The following is a 20,010-nucleotide window of genomic DNA, read 5'->3' as shown; positions in this document are numbered from 1 at the left end:
TGTGTATCGCCATTCCCGCTGCCTAGTGGGGGCGGGATCGCTCGCTCGCCCCCAAGCACCATGCGTGCGACCGACATAGGGCTACGTCGGTTTGCGCAGGAGAGGCTGCCTGCTGCAGTAAATCTGCGGTTGGCGGTCTTAATGTGCATAAAATAAAATTATTATTATTATACAGGATTTATATAGCGCCAACAGTTTGCACAGCGCTGTACAACATGGGGGCAGACAGTACAGTTACAATACAATTCAATACAGGAGGAATCAGGGGGCCCTTTCATTAGAGCTTACAATCTAGAATAGGCTGTTGATGCACTACAACATCCCAAAAAATGGACATGCAGCATTTTTGACAACACATCGCACCACAACACACATAGGTGCGTGACTGTGCATTCTGGTGTACTGCAGAACACGTGAATTGGAACCCCATGGCCAGAGTGCATCATTCAAAATAAAGGGCACTGCAACAAACTTACACATGTAGTGTGCAATAATGGGTGTTTGGGTATCATGCCCGTTAACGCACGCACTCCCACAATGCTCTGCACTGAATAGGCCCTAATGCACCAAAGCACACCAAAATTGTCCATTTAGTGTTCCTTACAGCACATGTTAGTGAGTTGGTGTTACGTGCCGCGCTACAACACAGGGTCTGCCAGCAAGGTGTGACGGAGGGTTATGTAGAATGAATGGCACGGCAGTGCAAGAACGCACATAACGCATGTTGTGTCAATGTAACAATGTGAAAACTAACGAGAAATAATGTGGTTGCTGATAAACACCAAGGATTTTTTTTTATATAACTATTATGTTACATTCAACTATAATGAACTATTGCTGCCTCATTTCCTGGCAGGAGGACATCGAGCCCAGTGGTCTCCAAACTGTAGCTAGGGGCCAGATATGGCTCTTTGCTTGCTTTTATCTGGCCCTTTGGGCACTATTTTATCCACTGATACCAACAATGGGGAGTAATTTCCCCCACTGACACCAATTAAGAGGCAGAATTTCTCCCAATGGCAGCAATGATGGGGGACTATTTCTCCCAAGGAAACCAATAATGGGGCGAGGTGACACTAATAATGGGGCATAATTCCTCCTAATGATAGAACCAATGAGGCATAGTTCCTCCAATGACACCAATGAAGAGGCACAATTTCTCCCATAGACATCTATGATGGGGTAAAATTCCTCCCACTAACGCCAACAATGGGGTAAACTCCCCCCCCCCCACTGATGCCAACGATGGGGTAAACTTCCTCTCATTGAGGCCAACAATGGGGTAAATTTCCTCCCACTGACACCAACGATAGGGTAAATCCCCCCCTCCCCCCACTGATGCCAACGATGGGGTGAAATTCCTCCCACTGATGCCAACGATGGGGTAAAATTCCTCCCACTGACGCCAATGATGGGGTAAAATTCCCCCCCCCCCCCACTGACACCAACGATGGGGCAAATTCCTCCAACTGACACCAACGATGGGGTAAATTTCCCACCACTGATGCCATCGATGGGGTAAAATTCCTCCCACTGACACCAACGATAGGGTAAATTTCCTCCTGCCAACAATGGGGTGAAATTTATCCCACTGACGCCAACGATGGGGTAAAAGTCCTCCCACTAACACCAGCAATGGGGTAAAATTTCCTCCCACTGACACCAACGATGGGGTAAACTTCCCCCCCCCACTGATGCCAAGGATGGGGTAAAATTCCTCCCACTGACACCAACGATGGGGCAAATTCCTCCAACTGACACCAACGATGGGGCAAATTCCTCCAACTGACACCAACGATGGGGGAAATTTCCTTCCACCAACACCAACAATGGGGTAAAATTCCTCCCACTGACGCCAACGATGGGGTAAAATTTCCTCCCACTGACACCAACGATGGGGTCAATTTCCTTCCACCAACGATGGGGTCAATTTCCTCCCACTGACACTAACAATGGAGTACAATTTCTCCCACTGATGCCAACGATGGGGTAAAATTCCTCCCACTGATGCCAACAATGGGGCATTGTGTTTTTCCACTGACGTCAGGACCTTTTCCACTCACAATGGCCATAGTCTGGCCCCTCTAAAGTCTGCAGGACAGTAAACTGGCCCTTTGTTTAGAAAGTTTGGAGAAAGTTTTGAGACCCCTTGGAGACCCCTAGCCCTTCCCTCACCTGTCTAACTGTCCCTGGCTCAGTTCTTTCAATCATGGAGGCTCATCATCACCTGTAGGTGTTCCCTATGTAAATACAGCCCGCCTAGGAACGCCAACTTCTCCAGACTGACACCCACTTATCCATTAAAGCATTTTGGTATTTGCATAACTGCTTCCATTGCTTGTATAAAGGCTGAGGGCTCCAGAGTCCTGAGAAGAGTACTGAGACAGGGTGCTGTTATGTCCTCATGAAGCTATGTACAGCACATTGCTGCCCCCTCTCACCAGCCATGATCTGCCTGCATTGCATATAGAAGCACAGAGGCCCAGTGATGACATTACTGGCTCTATAATAATATATGTAATCAAAACAGAATGATTTTATTTAACACCTTCACGACCACACTATAGCCAAATGACAGATAAAGTGCAGTTCTGGGAGGGCGTCCATGGATGGTTGCCTCCCGTGCGCTCCCTGGTGTGCGCATCCGACGTGCTCTGCGACTTTGGACTTCGGACACAGCTTATCACAGGTTGTGGTAAAGGGCCAATCACAGTGCCCTTTACCATGTGATCAGCTGTGTCCAATTACTGCTGATCACATGTAAACAGACTTGCCAGTTATCAGCATTCCTTTCCTCCCACGCTGTGTCTGTGTGAGGAAAGGAGAGCCATCAACTGGCAAGCCTATCAGCACAACGTTTACACTGCTAATCAGGGCAGCCTCAACAGTCCCAATCAGTGTCCATCAGTGCCGCCTATCAGTGCCCATCAATGCAGCCTATGAGTGCCACATATAAGAGCCCATCAGAGCCGCCTATCAGTGCCCATCAGTGCAGCCTATGAGTGCCACATATAAGAGCCCATCAGTGCCGCCTATCAGTGCCCATCAGTGCAGCCTATAAGTGCCACAAATAAGAGCCCATCAGTGCTGCCTATCAGTGCCCATCAGTGCAGCCTATTAGTGCCACATATAAGAGCCCATCAGTGCCGCTTATCAGTGCAGCCTGCTAGTGCCACATATAAGAGCCCATCAGTGCTGCCTATCAGTGCCTATCAGCGAAGCCTATAAGTGCCACCTAAAAGTGCCCATCAGCGCAGCCTATGAGTGCTGCCTATAAGTTCCACCTATTAGTGCCCATCAGTGCAGCCTATAAGTGCCCTATCAATGCCGCCTATAAGTGCCCTATCAGTGCAGCCTAAGGGGGCCATCAGTGCAGCCTATCAGTGCCACCTATCAGTGCTGCCTACAAGTGTCCATCAGTGCAGCCTATAAGTGCCCTATCACTGCCGTCTATAAGTGTCCATCAGTGCAGCCCATCAATGCAGCCTATCAGTGCCCTATCAGTACCGCCTATAAGTGCCCTATTATTGCCACCTATAAGTGACCATTAGTGCAGCCTCAAGTGCCCTATCAGTGTCACCTATAAGTGTGTATCAGTGCAGCCTATCAATGCCGCCTATCAGTGCCACCTACAAGTGCCCATTAGTGAAGAAGAAAAAAAATTACTTATTTGCAAAATTTTGTTACACAAACTTTTCGGGACTTGTTGTTTATTTAGCAAAAAACTTAAAACCCCAGTAGTGATGATAAAATACCACCAAAAAGAAGCTCTATCTGGCTCAAAAAAAAAAAAAATGTCATGTGGGCACAGTGTTGCTTGTCTGAGTAATTGTCATTCAAAATGTGACAGTGCTAAAAGCTGAAAAGTGTCCTGGGCAGGAAGGGGGTAAAAGTGCCCGGTAATGGAGTGGTTAAAATAGTTATTATGTAGATGGGGGGGGGGACCAGGGAAGGTGAAATAGAAGCAAATTATACTACACCTTAAAAGCATGACCCCGGGTAGAAGGTGGGTGTACATTGGGCGCCCCCCCCCCCCCCCGGTGCCCCCCCCCCCGGTGCCCCCCCCCTCCCAGCACTCACGATTCATGTTGATCTGCTGCGATAACTCGATCAGCTCCATCTCCGTCGGCATGTATCCCATAATCCTCATCAGGTTGCCGAGGTCCTTGCAGGTGATGAAGCCATCTTTGTCCTTGTCAAACTCTACAAAGGCATCTCGGAGCTCTGCATAGGGGAAGAGAGACTCCGGTGAGATGGTCTGCTCTGTGTATTCCTTCCTGATCTGTGCAGGAGTTCCCTGCAATACAGACCGCTCCCTGCTGCTCACTCCCCTTCTGCATGGTACCTGGTCTTGTCTCCGCCCCCTCCTGTAGTTTTCTTTAGTGGGTGGAGCCTATTTGGTTCCTCTCACAGCCCTACTCTAGTGATAATGGCACTGTTACTTTTACAAAGTAATATCTGGATTTGCAAAGGCATTTGGTGCACACAAAGTTAAAGTATAACTAAAGGCAAAACTTTGTTTTAAATTTTGGATAGAGTGGGGATAGATAAGAACACCTGTCGGGTGTTTTGCTGTCTGTGCCCCCACTAAGGAGATTCCCCCCTCTCTATTTGTCCTGTTTACCATTATCATTGAAAGTGAAAGTAAAAACCCACATTTTGGGTTGTCCCCAGAAAAGAAATAGAGGGGAAATCTTCCAATGGGGACACTAGTTCTGCTGACCCTGGGGGCCCTAAGGGATTCCTTTCATTTGAAGGGATTTCCTCGCACTTCCTGTTTGGCTATGGGACAGGAAGTGAAGCGAAATCCCTGCAAAGGGACACAGATGGCGAAAAAAAAAAAAAATCTGACAGGTGGTATAACCTTCCTTACTCTATCCAAAATGAAAAGAAAAGTTTTGTGCCTATAGTTCTACTTTAATGAAATCCTTTGTGGCCATTGAGGAATGAATTTAAAGTTCAGCTTTAAAGGAGAAATGCAAGATCAGAAATATTTCTGCCCACCCCTGCCACAATATATAGCCAGAGGCCAACATTACTATACAGAGCTGGCAGCCTGAGTTGCCTTCTAGTTTCTGGATCGTTTCTTGCCCACTGAATAACACATAAACATTGCTCAACAAAAAAATTAAAGGAACACTTTTTAATCAGAGTATAGCATCAAGTCAATTAAACTCCTGAGATATTGATCTGTCAGTTAAGTAGCAGAGGGGGTTGTTAATAGGTTTCAGCAGCCTTGCTGTTAATTAAATTAACAAGAGGTGCACTAGATGGGCAACAATGAGAAGACCTCCAAAACAGGAATGGTTTACAGGTGGAGGCCACTGCCACTTTTTCTCCCTACTCATCTTTTCTGACTGTTTTTCTCTAGTTTTGCATTTGGCTAGGGTCAGCGGCACTACTGGTAGCATGAACCCATACCTGGACCCTATAGAGGTTGCACAGGCAGTCCAACTCCTCCGGGATGGCACATCAATACATGACATTGCCAGAAGGTTTGCTATGTCTCCCAGCACAGTCTCAAGAGCATGGAGGAGATTCCAGGAGGCAGTTACTCTCGGAGAGCTGGACAGGGCTGTAGAAAGTCCTTAACCCATCAGCAGGACCGGTATCTGCTCCTTTGTGCACTGCCAGAGCCCTACAAAATGACCTCCAGCAGGACACTGGTGTGAATGTCTCTGACCAAACAGTAAGAAACAGACTTCATGAGGGTGACCTGAGGGCCCAATGTCCTCTACTGGGCCCTGTGCCCACTGCCCGACACCATGGACCTGGATTGGCAGTTGCCATTGATCACCAGAATTTTCAAGCCCGCCACTGCCATCCTGTGCTTTTCACAGATGAGAGAAGGTTCACCCTGAGCACATGTGACAGATGTAAAAGGGTCTTGAGAAGCCACAGATAACATTATGCTGCCTGTAACTTTGTTCAGCGTGACCGGTTTGGTGGTGGGTCAGTGATGGTCAGGGGAGGCATATCCATGGAGGAACGCACAGACCTCTACAGGCTAGACAATGGCATCCTGACTGCCATTAGGTATTGGGATGAAATCCTTGGACCCATTGTCAGACCCTACGCTGGTGCAGTGGGTCCTGGGCTTCTCCTGGTGCACAACAATGCCCGGCCTCATGTGGTGAGAGTATACAGCCAGTTCCTGGAGGATGAAGGTAATTGATACCATTGAATGGCCTCCATGCTCGCCTGACCTAAATCCAATAGAACACCTCTGGGACATTATGTTTTAGTCCATCCGACGCCGCCAGATTGCACCTCAGTCTGTTCAGGAGCTCAGTGATGCCCTGGTCCAGATCTGGGAGGAAATACCCCAGGACACCATCCGTCGTCTCATTAGGATCATGCCCCGATGTTGTCAGTCATGCAATCAAGCACGTGGGGGCCATACAAACTACTGAGGACCATTCTGAGTCGCTGCAATGAAATTTCAGCAAAATGGACTAGCCTGCTGCATCATTTTTTCACTTTGATTTTCAGGGTGTCTTTGAATTCAGCCCTCTGTAGGGTGATAATTTTCATTTCTATCAAAAGATGTGGCATCCTTTCCTTCCTAACACATTACCCAGTCCATACCAGTATAGATCCTAACACATTACCTAGTCCATACCAGTATAGATCCTAACACATTACCCAGTCCATACCACTATAGATCCTAACACATTACCCAGTCCATACCAGTATAGATCCTAACACATTACCCAGTCCATACCAATATAGATCCTAACACATTACCCAGTCCATACCAGTATAGATCCTAACATATTATCCAGTCCATACCAGCATAGATCCTAACACATTACCCATTCCATACCAGTATAGATCCTAACACATTACCCATTCCATACCAGTATAGATCCTAACACATTACCCAGTCTATACCAGTATAGATCCTAACACATTACCTAGTCCATACCAGTATAGATCCTAACACATCACCCAGTCCATACCAGTATAGATCCTAACACATCACCCAGTCCATACCAGTATAGATCCTAACACATTACCCAGTCCATACCAGTATAGATCCTAACACATTACCCAGTCCATACCAGTATAGATCCTAACACATTACCCAGTCCATATCAGTATAGATCCTAACACATTACCCAGTCCATACCAGTATAGATCCTAACACATTACCCAGTCCATACCAGTATAGATCCTAACACATTACCCATTCCATACCAGTATAGATCCTAACACATTACCCAGTCCATACCAGTATAGATCCCAACACATCACCTAGTCCATACCAGTATAGACCCTAACACATTACCCAGTCCATACCAGTATAGACCCTAACACATTACCCAGTCCATATCAGTATAGATCCTAACACATTACCCAGTCCATACCAGTATAGATCCTAACACATTACCCAGTCCATACCAGTATAGATCCTAACACATTACCCATTCCATACCAGTATAGATCCTAACACATTACCCAGTCCATACCAGTATAGATCCCAACACATCACCTAGTCCATACCAGTATAGACCCTAACACATTACCCAGTCCATACCAGTATAGATCCTAACACATTACCCAGTCCATATCAGTATAGATCCTAACACATTACCCAGTCCATACCAGTATAGATCCTAACACATTACCCAGTCCATACCAGTATAGATCCTAACACATTACCCATTCCATACCAGTATAGATCCTAACACATTACCCAGTCCATACCAGTATAGATCCCAACACATCACCTAGTCCATACCAGTATAGACCCTAACACATTACCCAGTCCATACCAGTATAGACCCTAACACATTACCCAGTCCATACCAGTATAGATATCCAGCATGAGATTTTCCCCATTGAGATCTGATGTGTTTTCAAAGTGTTCCTTTCATTTTTTGAGCAGTGTATAATGCAGCAAGAGAGGTGGGAATTAATGCCCAAAGTTAATGTGTGCCGTGAGTGTGCTGAGAGCGTGCTCACTGTGTGCTCTAGGGCTGTCACCTCATCCCTTTAAACCAGGACACATATGAATTATATAGGTTCTGTGGCTGATTAAGGTGGTAATTAAACTCATTTAGTGCCCTATGTGCATTAAATAAGCCTCAGAACCTGTGTAATTCACATGTGTCCTGGTATAAAAGAATGAGGTGGCAACCCTAGTGTGCTCAGAGCACGCTGACTTTGGTCAAGGCTTTTGACCAGGAGCTAGTGGGACTGGATACTGATCAGGTGAGAGCCAACCACTGCAGTCACATGATACAAAGGCCACGCTGCCCCCTGGAGGCCCTTTAAGTGGGCTTTAATGCTTAGGAGGCTGCAGGGTGTCTGAATCATGTGACTGCTGTGGTTGGCTCTCATAGCAGTCACATGATTAGGAGGCCATCCAGCTGACCCCCAATCAGAAGGCTTAACTGACAGCTGTCAGTGACAGCTCGGTCAGTGTGCCAGGAGCGCTCATTGTGCGCACTCTCAGCACACATCTTCTTCTAACCAGATCCAGGCAGCTGAAGTTACCTGCAAATCTCTGCATTTCTTTTGAAAGCCAAGCTTGGCCCTGCCCCATTTCCATTCTCAAGCTTATTTATTGGTTAGTATGACTGCCTGTCACCTTTAATGACCAAAGAGGATCAGGAGTGGCGGGGTCAAACTTAACATTTCCAGGTAAAATTTGGATTGAAATATAACTTTAGCTGCCTTTATCTCTGTGTATACAGATCATGTCACTGTGCACTAAGCCTACATTTACATTTGTGCGTGTCGGGAGCGCGTGCTAAATTGCAAGCAATGTTCTCTCCTCTAGAAGATGCACAGCGGTGACATTCATTTTTAATGACACCCCCATGTACCCGCTGCCGCACACGTTTCTGTGTGCACCAAAATGCATGGTGCTGCGGCACATTGTCACACAATTGTGAAAAAGGATCAGTAACTGAAATGAATGATTGAAATTAATGGGCTGCCCTACATAGGATACGTGGAAAGGCATGAGCTCCATCACACCCACATAGTGTGAGCCAGGGCCAGATCTAGACAATAGGATCTGGGGGTGCAGTAAGGAAAAGTCAGGGGGCACAATGGTAACACTGTGTGTCACTGACAGTCTGTCACGACCTGGGAAACGCTAGGCTGGTTTTAGATTAGGATGATTATCCCCTTTTATCAGGTCTCCCTATCAGAGTCCCCCTTTACATCAGAAGTACCTATCAGAGTCCCCCTTTTCATCCTTATTGGAGTCTCTCATTTCATCAGGAGCACCCATCAGAGTCTCCATTTACATCAGGATCCCTATTAAAGTGCCCCCTTGCATCAGGGTCCCCATCAGAGTCCCCTCCTAAATTAGGGTCCCCATCAGTACCCCATTGCATCAGGGTCCTCATCAGAGTGCCCCCTTAAATCAAGATTCCGATCAGAGTGCCCTCATTATATCAGGGTCCCCATCAGAGTGCACCCTTACATCAGGTGTCCCCATCAGAGTGCCCACTTACATCAGGTGTCCCCATCAGAGTGCTCCCTTACACCAGGTGTCCCCCTTACATTGGGTGTCCCCTTCAGAGTGCCCCCTTACATTAGGTGTCCCCATAAGAGTGCTCCCTTACACCAGGTGTCCCCCTTACATTGGGTGTCCCCATCAGAGTGCCCCCTTACATTAGGTGTCCCCATCAGAGTGCCCCCTTACATTAGGTGTCCTTATCAGAGAGACCCCTTACATTAGGTGTCCTAATCAGAGTGCTCCTTACATCAGGTGTCCCCATCAGAGTGCTCCTTATATCAGGTGCCCTCATTAGAGTCCCCCTTATATCAGGTGTCCCCATCAGAGTCCCCCTTATATCAGGTGTCCCCATCAGAGTCCCCCTTATATCAGGTGTCCCCATCAGAGTCCCACTTATATCAGGTGTCCCCATCAGAGTCCCCCTTATATCAGGTGACCTCATCAGAGTCCCCCTTATATCAGGTGTTCTCATCAGAGTCCCCCTTATATACGGTGTCCCCATCAGAGTCCCCCTTACATCAGATGTCCCCAATAGAGTCCCCCTTACATCAGATGTCCTCATCAGAGTCCCCCTTACATCCTGTGTCCCCATCAAAATGCCCTCTTACATAATTTCCCCCCATATGACTCATGGATCAGTGGATGCACCCTCAGAGACCTATGGGGCTCAACTAAAATCTGGGGTGGGGGGACCCCCCCTAGATCCGGCCCTGGTGTGAACGGATCATCCTAAAGGTAAACTTGGATTAGGATTTATTGTTTTTTGTATCAAATGCTCGGTTGGAATTAATCAGGCTAGAGTCAAGCTGCCATTAACCCACTACAGCCAACCTGAAATTGACCCAACAACAAGCTACCATAGATCACACATTATCACATGGGACCTTAGCACATGGCAACGTATGGAGTATATATGTGTGATGCCAATTGCTTAGCATGGCACCCCAATGCATATACTATACAGTATGCATATACCATACAATGCATATACTATACAGTATGCATATACTATACAATGCATATACTATACAGTATGCATATACCATACAATGCATATACTATACAGTATGCATATACTATACAATGCATATACTATACAGTATGCATATACTATACAATGCATATACTATACAATGCATATACTATACAGTATGAATATACTATACAATGCATATACTATTCAGTATGCATATACTATACAGTATGAATATACTATACAATGCATATACTATACAGTATGAATATACTATATAATGCATATACTATACAGTATGAATATACTATACAATGCATATACTGTACAGTATGAATATACTATACAATGCATATACTGTACAGTATGAATATACTATACAATGCATATACTATACAGTACGAATATACTATACAATGCATATACTATACAGTACGAATATACTATACAATGCATATACTATACAGTATGCATATTCCATACAGTATGAATATACTATACAATGCATATACTATACAGTACGAATATACTATACAATGCATATACTATACAGTATGCATATACTATACAATGCATATACTATACAGTATGCATATACTATACAGTATGAATATACTATACAGTATGAATATACTATACAATGCATATACTATACAGTATGAATATACTATACAATGCATATACTATACAGTATGCATATACTATACAATGCATATACTATACAGTAGATATTAATGCGTCTGTACTAGAGCATGCCACACTGCATGCTCCATGTGTTACATTGTCACAAATAGTGTGATTTATCATACATTGAAGTATGGGGACGTCCAATAGACGTTGCCCTGCTGTAACCCAGCGCGCCTAGAAAATGCAGTGCTAAGGGGTACACAATCACAGAAATTATTTTTACCTTCAATCTCGTCTGTTCCCAACTCCCGATACTGTGAAAAAAGGGAAGACTATGAGAAAAGGAAAGCAGATCGCTACACACAGACATTCATCAATCCCTGGGTATAAAGATTGCTACAAAGTGTCCAACAAGTATCCAGCAGCTTTCCTGCACTGCAAAGCTTACTGTGATTTCACTGCACACTGAGCTTCTCACAACGTACATTAGAAGATGCAGCAAGTCAGATAGAGCCTGCCTCATTGCCTGTCCGGAGGACATCCAACATCATCTAGGCCACATGTGTCAAACATGCCAGGTCATTTTATGTGGCCCTCACACCTCTCCTGCAGCTGCGGTACCCCCCTCCCCTCTGCCCCCACCTTGTCTCGGCAGTTGGCAGCAGAGAGGACAGAACTCCTTCGCCAGATCCTGCGCTTCTCTGTGCAGCCAAAAAGAGGCTCGTCTCTGCCCCTGTCCCAGCAGTTGTCAGCAAAAGGGAGGATAGAACTTCTCCTACCAATCCTGCGCCTCCTCTGGTCCTCCTCCAGACCCTGCACTTCTGCTTCCCAGCTTCTCAGTAGCAGATAAGTGGGGTGCACTGTGATGTATGGAGAGGGCGGGGCACTCTTGACTTCTGACGGTTGGGGGAGGCTCTTGACATCTGAAGGAGGGGGGGGGGGGGGGGTTGGGTAGCTCTTAACATCTAGTCTTTGAAGGCAACTAAACTTGCTGGTGCGGCCCACATAGAACCAGGGAAGTCAAAATATAAGCAGAATAAACGTCAGCTTTTAGGTCCGGTTCACGCCATAGAAACAGTCCAGAGGCGTTTCTGCATGCGCATTTTTGGCGTTTTTTTATGCATTGCAGTTCATTTTTTATGCGTCCCAGTGCATTTTTCCCCCTTTTTTTTCTTCACCTTAAAGTGGTTGTAAAGACTGAAGGATTTTTACCTTCATGCATTCTCTGCATAGAGGTAAAAAACATTCTGTGTGCAGCACCCCGACCCCCCCCCCCCCTCAGCACCCATAATACTCACCTGAGAGAGCGGGGGGCAGGGCCAAGCCGTGGCTTTATGTGTTTTATAGATGCATAGATCTAGGCTTAGGAACTAGTAGGCACCAGTGCCCCCTTTGAATGCTGCTTGCTCTGGGGGGGAGAAAGCTCTATTTGTGGGGGAAAAAAAAGGACATCAATTTTATTTGTGTACAGCATCGCGCGACCGCGCAATTGTCCACTAATAAAATAACGCAGTGCCGAATCGCAAAAAATGGCCTGGTCATTAAGGGGTGAAAATCCTTCCGGTCCAGAAGTGGTTAATAGCACCCCCATGCATCTTTTGCTGCGGCACCATGCGTTTCATGGCAGTGTGGTTTTGGAGAAGAGTCAAGAAATTATTTTAGTGTAGTCCATTGAAACGAATGGACCCCCTACACACCATGCAGAGGAATAAGCTAAAAACATGCGGAAATGCATGCACACTCCAAGTGTGAACCAAGCCTAATGCATTCTTCTTATTACATCTTTTCCAGACCATTGGCTCCTTACATCTCCCTTCCCCTATTTCCTTTAGACTGTAGGCTTTTGTGTTTGGGGCCCCATTATTATTATTATTATAAAGGATTTATAAGGCGCCAACAGTTTGTGCAGCCCTTTACACCCCCCCCCCCCCCCCCCATACATTCACTGTATAATTGTCTTTACTTCAATATATGAAATCACACACACTAAGTTGGGTGTTATGGAAATAAAGTGTAATATAAGAGTATATAAAAGCAAACATAAAAATAAACTAGGATGAATAAATAAGGATTGCAATCCCCAGCATGACCTTCTGGTTTAGTGCTGACTGGGCATTCTGGGAGTTGTAGCCCCTCAACAGTAGTACACCAGAGGCCGCCCAGGCCTGCAGTCACTGAGTACATATTTAGACCTCTACCACGGGGAGACCCCAAATTTTTATTTTTTTAATCTAAATTAGCATTAACCATTTGCCCTCTGGAAGATTTACCCCCCCCCCCCCCCCTTCATGACCAGACCATTTTTTTAGATTCGGCACTGCGTTACTTTAACTTGAATTACTTTTACTTTAACTTTACTTTTACTTAACTTTTACTTTAACATTACTTTTACTTTAATTGTTTTTTTAACAATTGCGCGGTCGTGCGACCCTGTACCCAAATAAAATTGATATGCTTTCTTTTCCCACAAATAGAGCTTTCTTTTGGTGGTATTTGATCACCTGTGTGATTTTAATTTTTTGTGCTATAAACAAAACAAGAGCGACAATTCTGAAAAAAAAAACAAAAAAACATTTTTAAATCAAAAATTTTTCATCATTTTAGGCCAATTTGTATTCTGCTACATATTTTAGGTAAACAAAATCGCACTAAGCTTATTTTGATTGGTTTGCGCAAAAGTTATCGCGTCTACAAACTTGGGGAAAGATTTATGTCATTTTTGTTTATTTATTTATTTTTTACTAGTAATGGCGGAGATCTGCGATTTTTAGCGGGACTGCGACAGATCGGACCCCTAACTGACATTTTTGGGGGGACCAGTGACATTACTACAGTAATCAGTGCTAAAAATATGCACTGTTACTGTAATAATGACACTGGCAGGGAAGGGGTTAACCTATGGGTGATCAAAGGGTTGAGTGTGAGCCTAGGGGGTGTTTTCTAATTGTATGGGGGGAGGGACTTGTGAAATGATCATAGAGACCCGTGATCCTATATAGAAGGATCACAGGAGCTCTGTGATCATTTCAGAGAGAAGAATGGTCAGCTGTGTTTACAACAGACCGTTGTTCTTTTCCCCACAAACAGAGCTTTCTTTCGGTGGTATTTGATCACCTGTGCGATTTTTATTTTTTGCGCTATAAACAAAAAAATAGCGTCAATTCTGAAAAAACAAAAACAATATTTTTTACTTTCTGCTATAAAAAATATCCAAAAATGTAAAAAATCAAATTTCTTCATCAATTTAGGCCAATGCCAACAATCTGCTACATGTTTTTGGTAAAAAAAAAAAATCCCAATAAGCGTATATTGATTGGTTTTCCTGAGAGTTTTCGCATCTTGAAACTATGGGATAGATTTATGGAATTTACATTTTTAAAATCGTTTTTTCTAGTAATGGCGGTAATCAGCGACTTATAGTGGAACTGCGACATTGCAGCGGACAAATCGGACACTTTTTTTGCAGACCAGTGACATTATTACAGTGATCAGGGCTAAAGAAATATGCACTGTCACTGTACTAATGACACTGACAGGGAAGGGGTTAACATCAGGGGCAATCGCACGCCCCAGACCTGGATGTGCAGGATCATGTACAGGTACGTGATCCAGCGCAGAGCAGCCGCTTTTCCGCTGTATATATATACAGTATGCGGTCAGCAAGCGGTTAACGTATATGACTGACAGTCTTTAAAAACATCACAGGCTGATATAATGCAGAAATAATTTGCTTTACATTTAAGCCGTCAGGGCCAAGTAATCAGCAGTGGAAAATGAGTAAGATTGCTGCACTAATACACTTTTAGGATTTCAGTGGGGAGGACAACTGGTGGACATATTGGCGGCTACAGGCAACACAGACGGTTCTTCTATCAGACACTTCTGGAAAGGTCTAGTGTTCCATATAACTTATCCCACCAATCCAAAGCCAACAGCTGACAGTTATAATGAGAATTGTACATTTCTTAACTGAGCTAGAATGATTTTCTATCGAGCACAGAAGACAATTCCTCATTTCACACCCCATACAGGTGATATTGGCGGCTACTCACCCCCTGCTTCTCTGCAATGCCCTTACGAAGGAAGATACAAGCTGGGCCAAATCCCTGCATGCCAGTGCCAAGGGTCAGGACCGGTAATGCCAACTCGGGGTCTGTAACTGCAAGCTTCCGGCGAAACCGCGACACCGCTCCTACCGCCTGGGAGAGAAGAGCCGAGGAGTCAATTATACAGAATCCAATGTCACTGGGAGAGATCTGCTAGGAGTTACGATAGATAGATAGATAGATAGATAGATAGATAGATAGATAGATAGATAGATAGATAGATAGATAGATAGATAGATAGATAGATAGATAGATAGATAGATAGATAGATAGATAGATAGATAGATAGATAGATAGATAGATCTATGATAGATAGATAGATAGATAGATAGATAGATAGACAGACAGACAGACAGACAGACAGACAGACAGACAGACAGACAGATAGACAGATAGATAGACAGATAGATAGATAGATAGATAGATAGATAGATAGATAGATAGATAGATAGATAGATAGATAGATAGATAGACCTATACTAGATAGATAGATAGACAGACAGACAGACAGACAGACAGACAGACAGACAGATAGACAGATAGATAGATAGACATGCAGTATATAGGAATAAAAAATTCCCGAAGATAGACACACTGATAGGCATACACTCGATAGATAGATAGATAGATAGATAGATAGATAGATAGATAGATAGATAGATAGATAGATAGATAGATAGATAGATAGATAGATAGATAGATAGATAGACCTATACTAGATAGATAGATAGATAGATAGATAGATAGATAGATAGATAGATAGATAGATAGATAGATAGATAGATAGATAGATAGATAGATAGACCTATACTAGATAGATAGATAGATAGATAGATAGATAGATAGATAGATAGATAGATAGATAGATAGATAGATAGACCTATACTAGATAGATAGATAGATAGATAGATAGATAGATAGATAGATAGATAGATAGATAGATAGATAGATAGATAGATCATAGGGAGAGATTTACTAAATCTGGTGCAGCTGTGCATAGCAACCAATCAGTTTCTAACTTCAGCTTGTACAATGAAGCTTTGACAAGCAGCCCTCGTTCACAATGAACACGGCTTTGAAATTGTGCAACTTCATCTGAAATCGCATGATTTCAAGGTCACGACTTCGGGTGCGACTTGAAAGACATCTGTGAGGCTTCATGCACCAATGTCTATTGAAGTCGCACCCGAAATCTGCAAACGTAGCGCAGGAACTACTTTTGCAAATCGGTGCGGCACCACAAAGTCGGGAACGGTGCCATCGCCGGCAATAGGCTGCGACTTATAGCTTCAGTGTGAACGAGGGCTAAAACCTAGAAGGTGATTGGCTACCATGCACAGCTGCACCACATTCTGCATATAAAGAGACAGACAGACAGACAGACAGACAGACAGACAGACAGACAGACAGACAGACAGACAGATAGACAGATAGACAGATAGACAGATAGATAGATAGATAGATAGATAGATAGATAGATAGATAGATAGATAGATAGATAGATAGATAGATAGATAGATAGATAGATAGATAGATAGATAGATAGATAGATAGATAGATAGATAGCAGAGTTGTATAAATTACTCAAAACCCATACTTGAGTAAAAGTACAAGGGCTCGATCAAAAAGTGACTTGAGTAGAAGTGGAGGTGCTCCATCAAAAAGTGACTTGAGTAGAAGTACTAAAGTATTCAACATTTTTTGTACTTAAGTATTGCAAGTAGTTTTTTAAAAAAATTTTGCTACTCAAGTACTGAAAGTAAAAGTACCAGTAGTTTTGAAAAAACAATTGCTAATCAAGTACTGAAAGTAAAAGTCCAAGTACTGTGTTATGTAGTTATTAAAGAAAGAAGTCAAAAGTTTGACCATCATATTGTTTTTTAATATTTCAAATGCAGCTTTTATTTATACATACAGTAGCTTTTATTTTGGTATGCGCTGATAATACACATGTTTTGAGCTTCATGAAATCTGCCATCTACTGTTCTGGCAGAGGTAACTTTTCTAATAGTAACAAGTAACTATGCAGCACAAAAAAAAAAAAATATCGGAGTAGAAGTATTGAAATCATTTAAAAAATGTAGTGAAGTAAAAGTGGAAGTAGGAGAAAAAAATTCTACTCTAGGAAAGTACAGATACCGCCTTTCCGTACTTAAGTACAGTAGTGAAGTAGTTCTACTTAGTTACTATACATCTCTGATAGATAGATAGATAGATAGATAGATAGATAGATAGATAGATAGATAGATAGATAGATAGATAGATAGATAGATAGATAGATAGAGAGATAGATAGATAGATAGATAGATAGATAGATAGATAGATAGATAGATAGATAGATAGATGGATAGATGGATAGATGGATAGATGGATAGATGGATAGATAGATAGATAGATAGATAGATAGATAGATAGATAGATAGATAGATAGATAGATAGATAGATAGATAGATAGATAGATAGATAGATAGATAGATAGATAGATAGATAGATAACACAACAATCTCTCACACATGAATGTATCCGGCACTGACATATTATTGTATGTATGAATTGGATTTTTTTGTGTACTTTCAACAATTAGTTTGGCAGTAACATTTGGCGATGTCCCCTACTTTTTTAGAACAGTCCTGACTGTATCTACCTCTAATCATACAATAAAGTGTCTTAACCCATGAAAACTCCGGAATGATACGTTTATTGAATAAATGCATTATGTGTAGAGTTACACTTTTATACCATCTGCAGTGTATGGAAGAGATAACTATTATATTAGAATTCTATTTATAAAGGTTGCTAGTTGCCTATATTATCATTGTAGTTATAGTTTTGCCCATGCTGTATATTCTGATACATAAAATTACATTTTGTTATCTATAAAAGTATTTAAATAAAACATTTTAAGGGATTTATTTATAGTAATAAACATGAGAGGTAGGAAAACCAGGCTAAATCAGATCCTTTCTTTGATTTTCCCAAAGATTTTCACAAAGAGCACACGATAAACCTGACTGATCAACATGGTAAACAAATCATTTTCCTTCAAATTTTCTTTTCCTGTATTTTTTTTTTTTTTAAACAGCCTCCATAGCACCCAAAACACTGAATGAGATTGTCACCCACCTTTCTGCCGAAACCCTTCTTCCCTACGCGGGGTCACCCAACAAGGATGGACAGACAAAAAACAGAATGTACACGGCTCGGTGGACAATGGAGCTACAAGGGTAGAGCAGCGTTGGGTGATGAAGGTCAACCTTTTATCGAAGGCTGAGGAAGAACGTTGAAGAAGACACAACGAAGGTCGAGGGTAAGGATGGGTAGTCTAAACAATCAGATCGGTTGAATAAAGGCTACGAAAGATGTAGATATTGACATGGACAAGAGAGGAGCATAGACGATGGATGCCACAGGAGCTATGGGAGTGGATTGGTTTTAGAGATCACCAGAAAGAGGATAAGACAGATTATATCACATGCCTCCTCTCGGACTCTAAACATCTGCTGAATTAAGAGCCCCCCCTTCCTCCGGGACATCTGGCAAATCAGTTTGGGATATGGAAACAGCAGCTATGTTCCAGGAATAATAGCCGCCTGCACTTAAATGTACGAGCTAGTCTATTCATTTCATGTCTTCTTATACCAGTTGGATGTCCTTGTCTTGATTGTCATCTGCCTCTTCAAGATTCTAAAGCCAATGACAGGAGGCTTCTGAAGATATCAGACTTCTATTATCCGGCTCTTACGTCTTGGTTCACGTTACAGTTTGTATCATCATCCAGAATGTGGGCTTCGATAGTCCTAATGGTCAGCTTCAACTGTATGAACACTTCTGGTCAAGAGGTGAAGGCAATAACTTTTTGGCATCTACTGACATTTGAAATGGCACCCCCCCCCCTCTTGAATTAACAGGCACTCCTACTATTATCCATGACACCTGGTCATCATGCCCACACATGGTCATGGTCTTGATATGGTCATTATGCCACACCCCCATACCCCTTTTTTAATGTTGGTGGTAAAAGTTTTTTATAAATGCTAAGCCTAAATGATACATACAACAAAAAATGCTAATATACCACCCAACAATCATAAAGCATAATTTTTATATAAAAGTCAACGTTTGCTGGTGCTAATGAGTGCTAAAGGGTAATCAAGTCAAGAACAATTGGGATAATCCGAGTATTGAGAAACTTTATTTCAGCAGAAAGTTTGTTCCACATTGGCCCCCTGTTGGCCAAACTATTAAATACAATGCCAAGGAAAATAAAGTTGTCTCATGATGACCCATAAACGAAACTTCATACAAGTTAATAAGTTCTGTATTTTAAAACCACAAAAGCAAAGATTTGCATTTGGGAGTAATGGAACACTAAAATTGAACAATTTCCTTTTCCTGCTCACGTATCTTGTATTGCTTTAGAAATTGCTTGACTGATTTTACCCTAAGCATAAGCATAAGTGTGCGTATTTTAGTTACATTAAATTTTAAATGGATTTATTTTTTTATATATTTTTTTTTACTTTTTTTTTAACTTTCCAAAACATAAGTCAATGGATTAAAATGTTACAGAAATAGGCTTTGTTTTGATGACCAACAATGGCATTTCAAAATTCATTACAGCATCATGAAGGCCATACAATGGGCAAACACAGATTTGAAAAGGCAGCTAGCTCCCTTAAAATAAATTTCTAGAAACATTGACTGACGGCAGAAAAAAGATCTATGTACGACAGATCGAGGAATTTGTACACTTTCAAATACATTTCGAAGGAACTATAGAAATGCTATCTGAAAATTGGCACCACAGATGGGGCAAGCGATGCCTG

General features: G+C 42.7%; 1 protein-coding gene across 2 annotated transcripts in view; it reads right to left on the bottom strand.

The window, feature by feature from the left end:
- CABP5 (calcium binding protein 5) overlaps nucleotides 1-20,010 on the bottom strand; it is a 30,570-nt gene that overhangs the window by 9,048 nt on the left and 1,512 nt on the right. Inside the window, exons 1-4 of one of the 2 annotated variants that reach the window (XM_082261178.1) lie at nucleotides 18,308-18,430; nucleotides 15,131-15,277; nucleotides 11,362-11,392; nucleotides 4,081-4,224 (exon numbers count right to left, since the gene is read on the bottom strand). In XM_082261178.1, coding sequence (XP_082117304.1) covers nucleotides 4,081-4,224; nucleotides 11,362-11,392; nucleotides 15,131-15,190 — 235 coding nt within the window. In that variant the 5' untranslated portion in view covers nucleotides 15,191-15,277; nucleotides 18,308-18,430. Of the gene's footprint in view, nucleotides 1-4,080; nucleotides 4,225-11,361; nucleotides 11,393-15,130; nucleotides 15,278-18,307; nucleotides 18,431-20,010 lie in introns of those variants that run through there. The other variant, XM_082261177.1, reaches the window with a different exon arrangement.

Source organism: Pelophylax lessonae (genome assembly GCF_965119305.1).
Source record: "Pelophylax lessonae genome assembly, chromosome: 6".
Classification (NCBI taxonomy): domain Eukaryota; kingdom Metazoa; phylum Chordata; class Amphibia; order Anura; family Ranidae; genus Pelophylax; species Pelophylax lessonae.
Note: the sequence above shows the minus strand (reverse complement) of the source record. Positions and strands in the feature narration are given on the sequence as shown.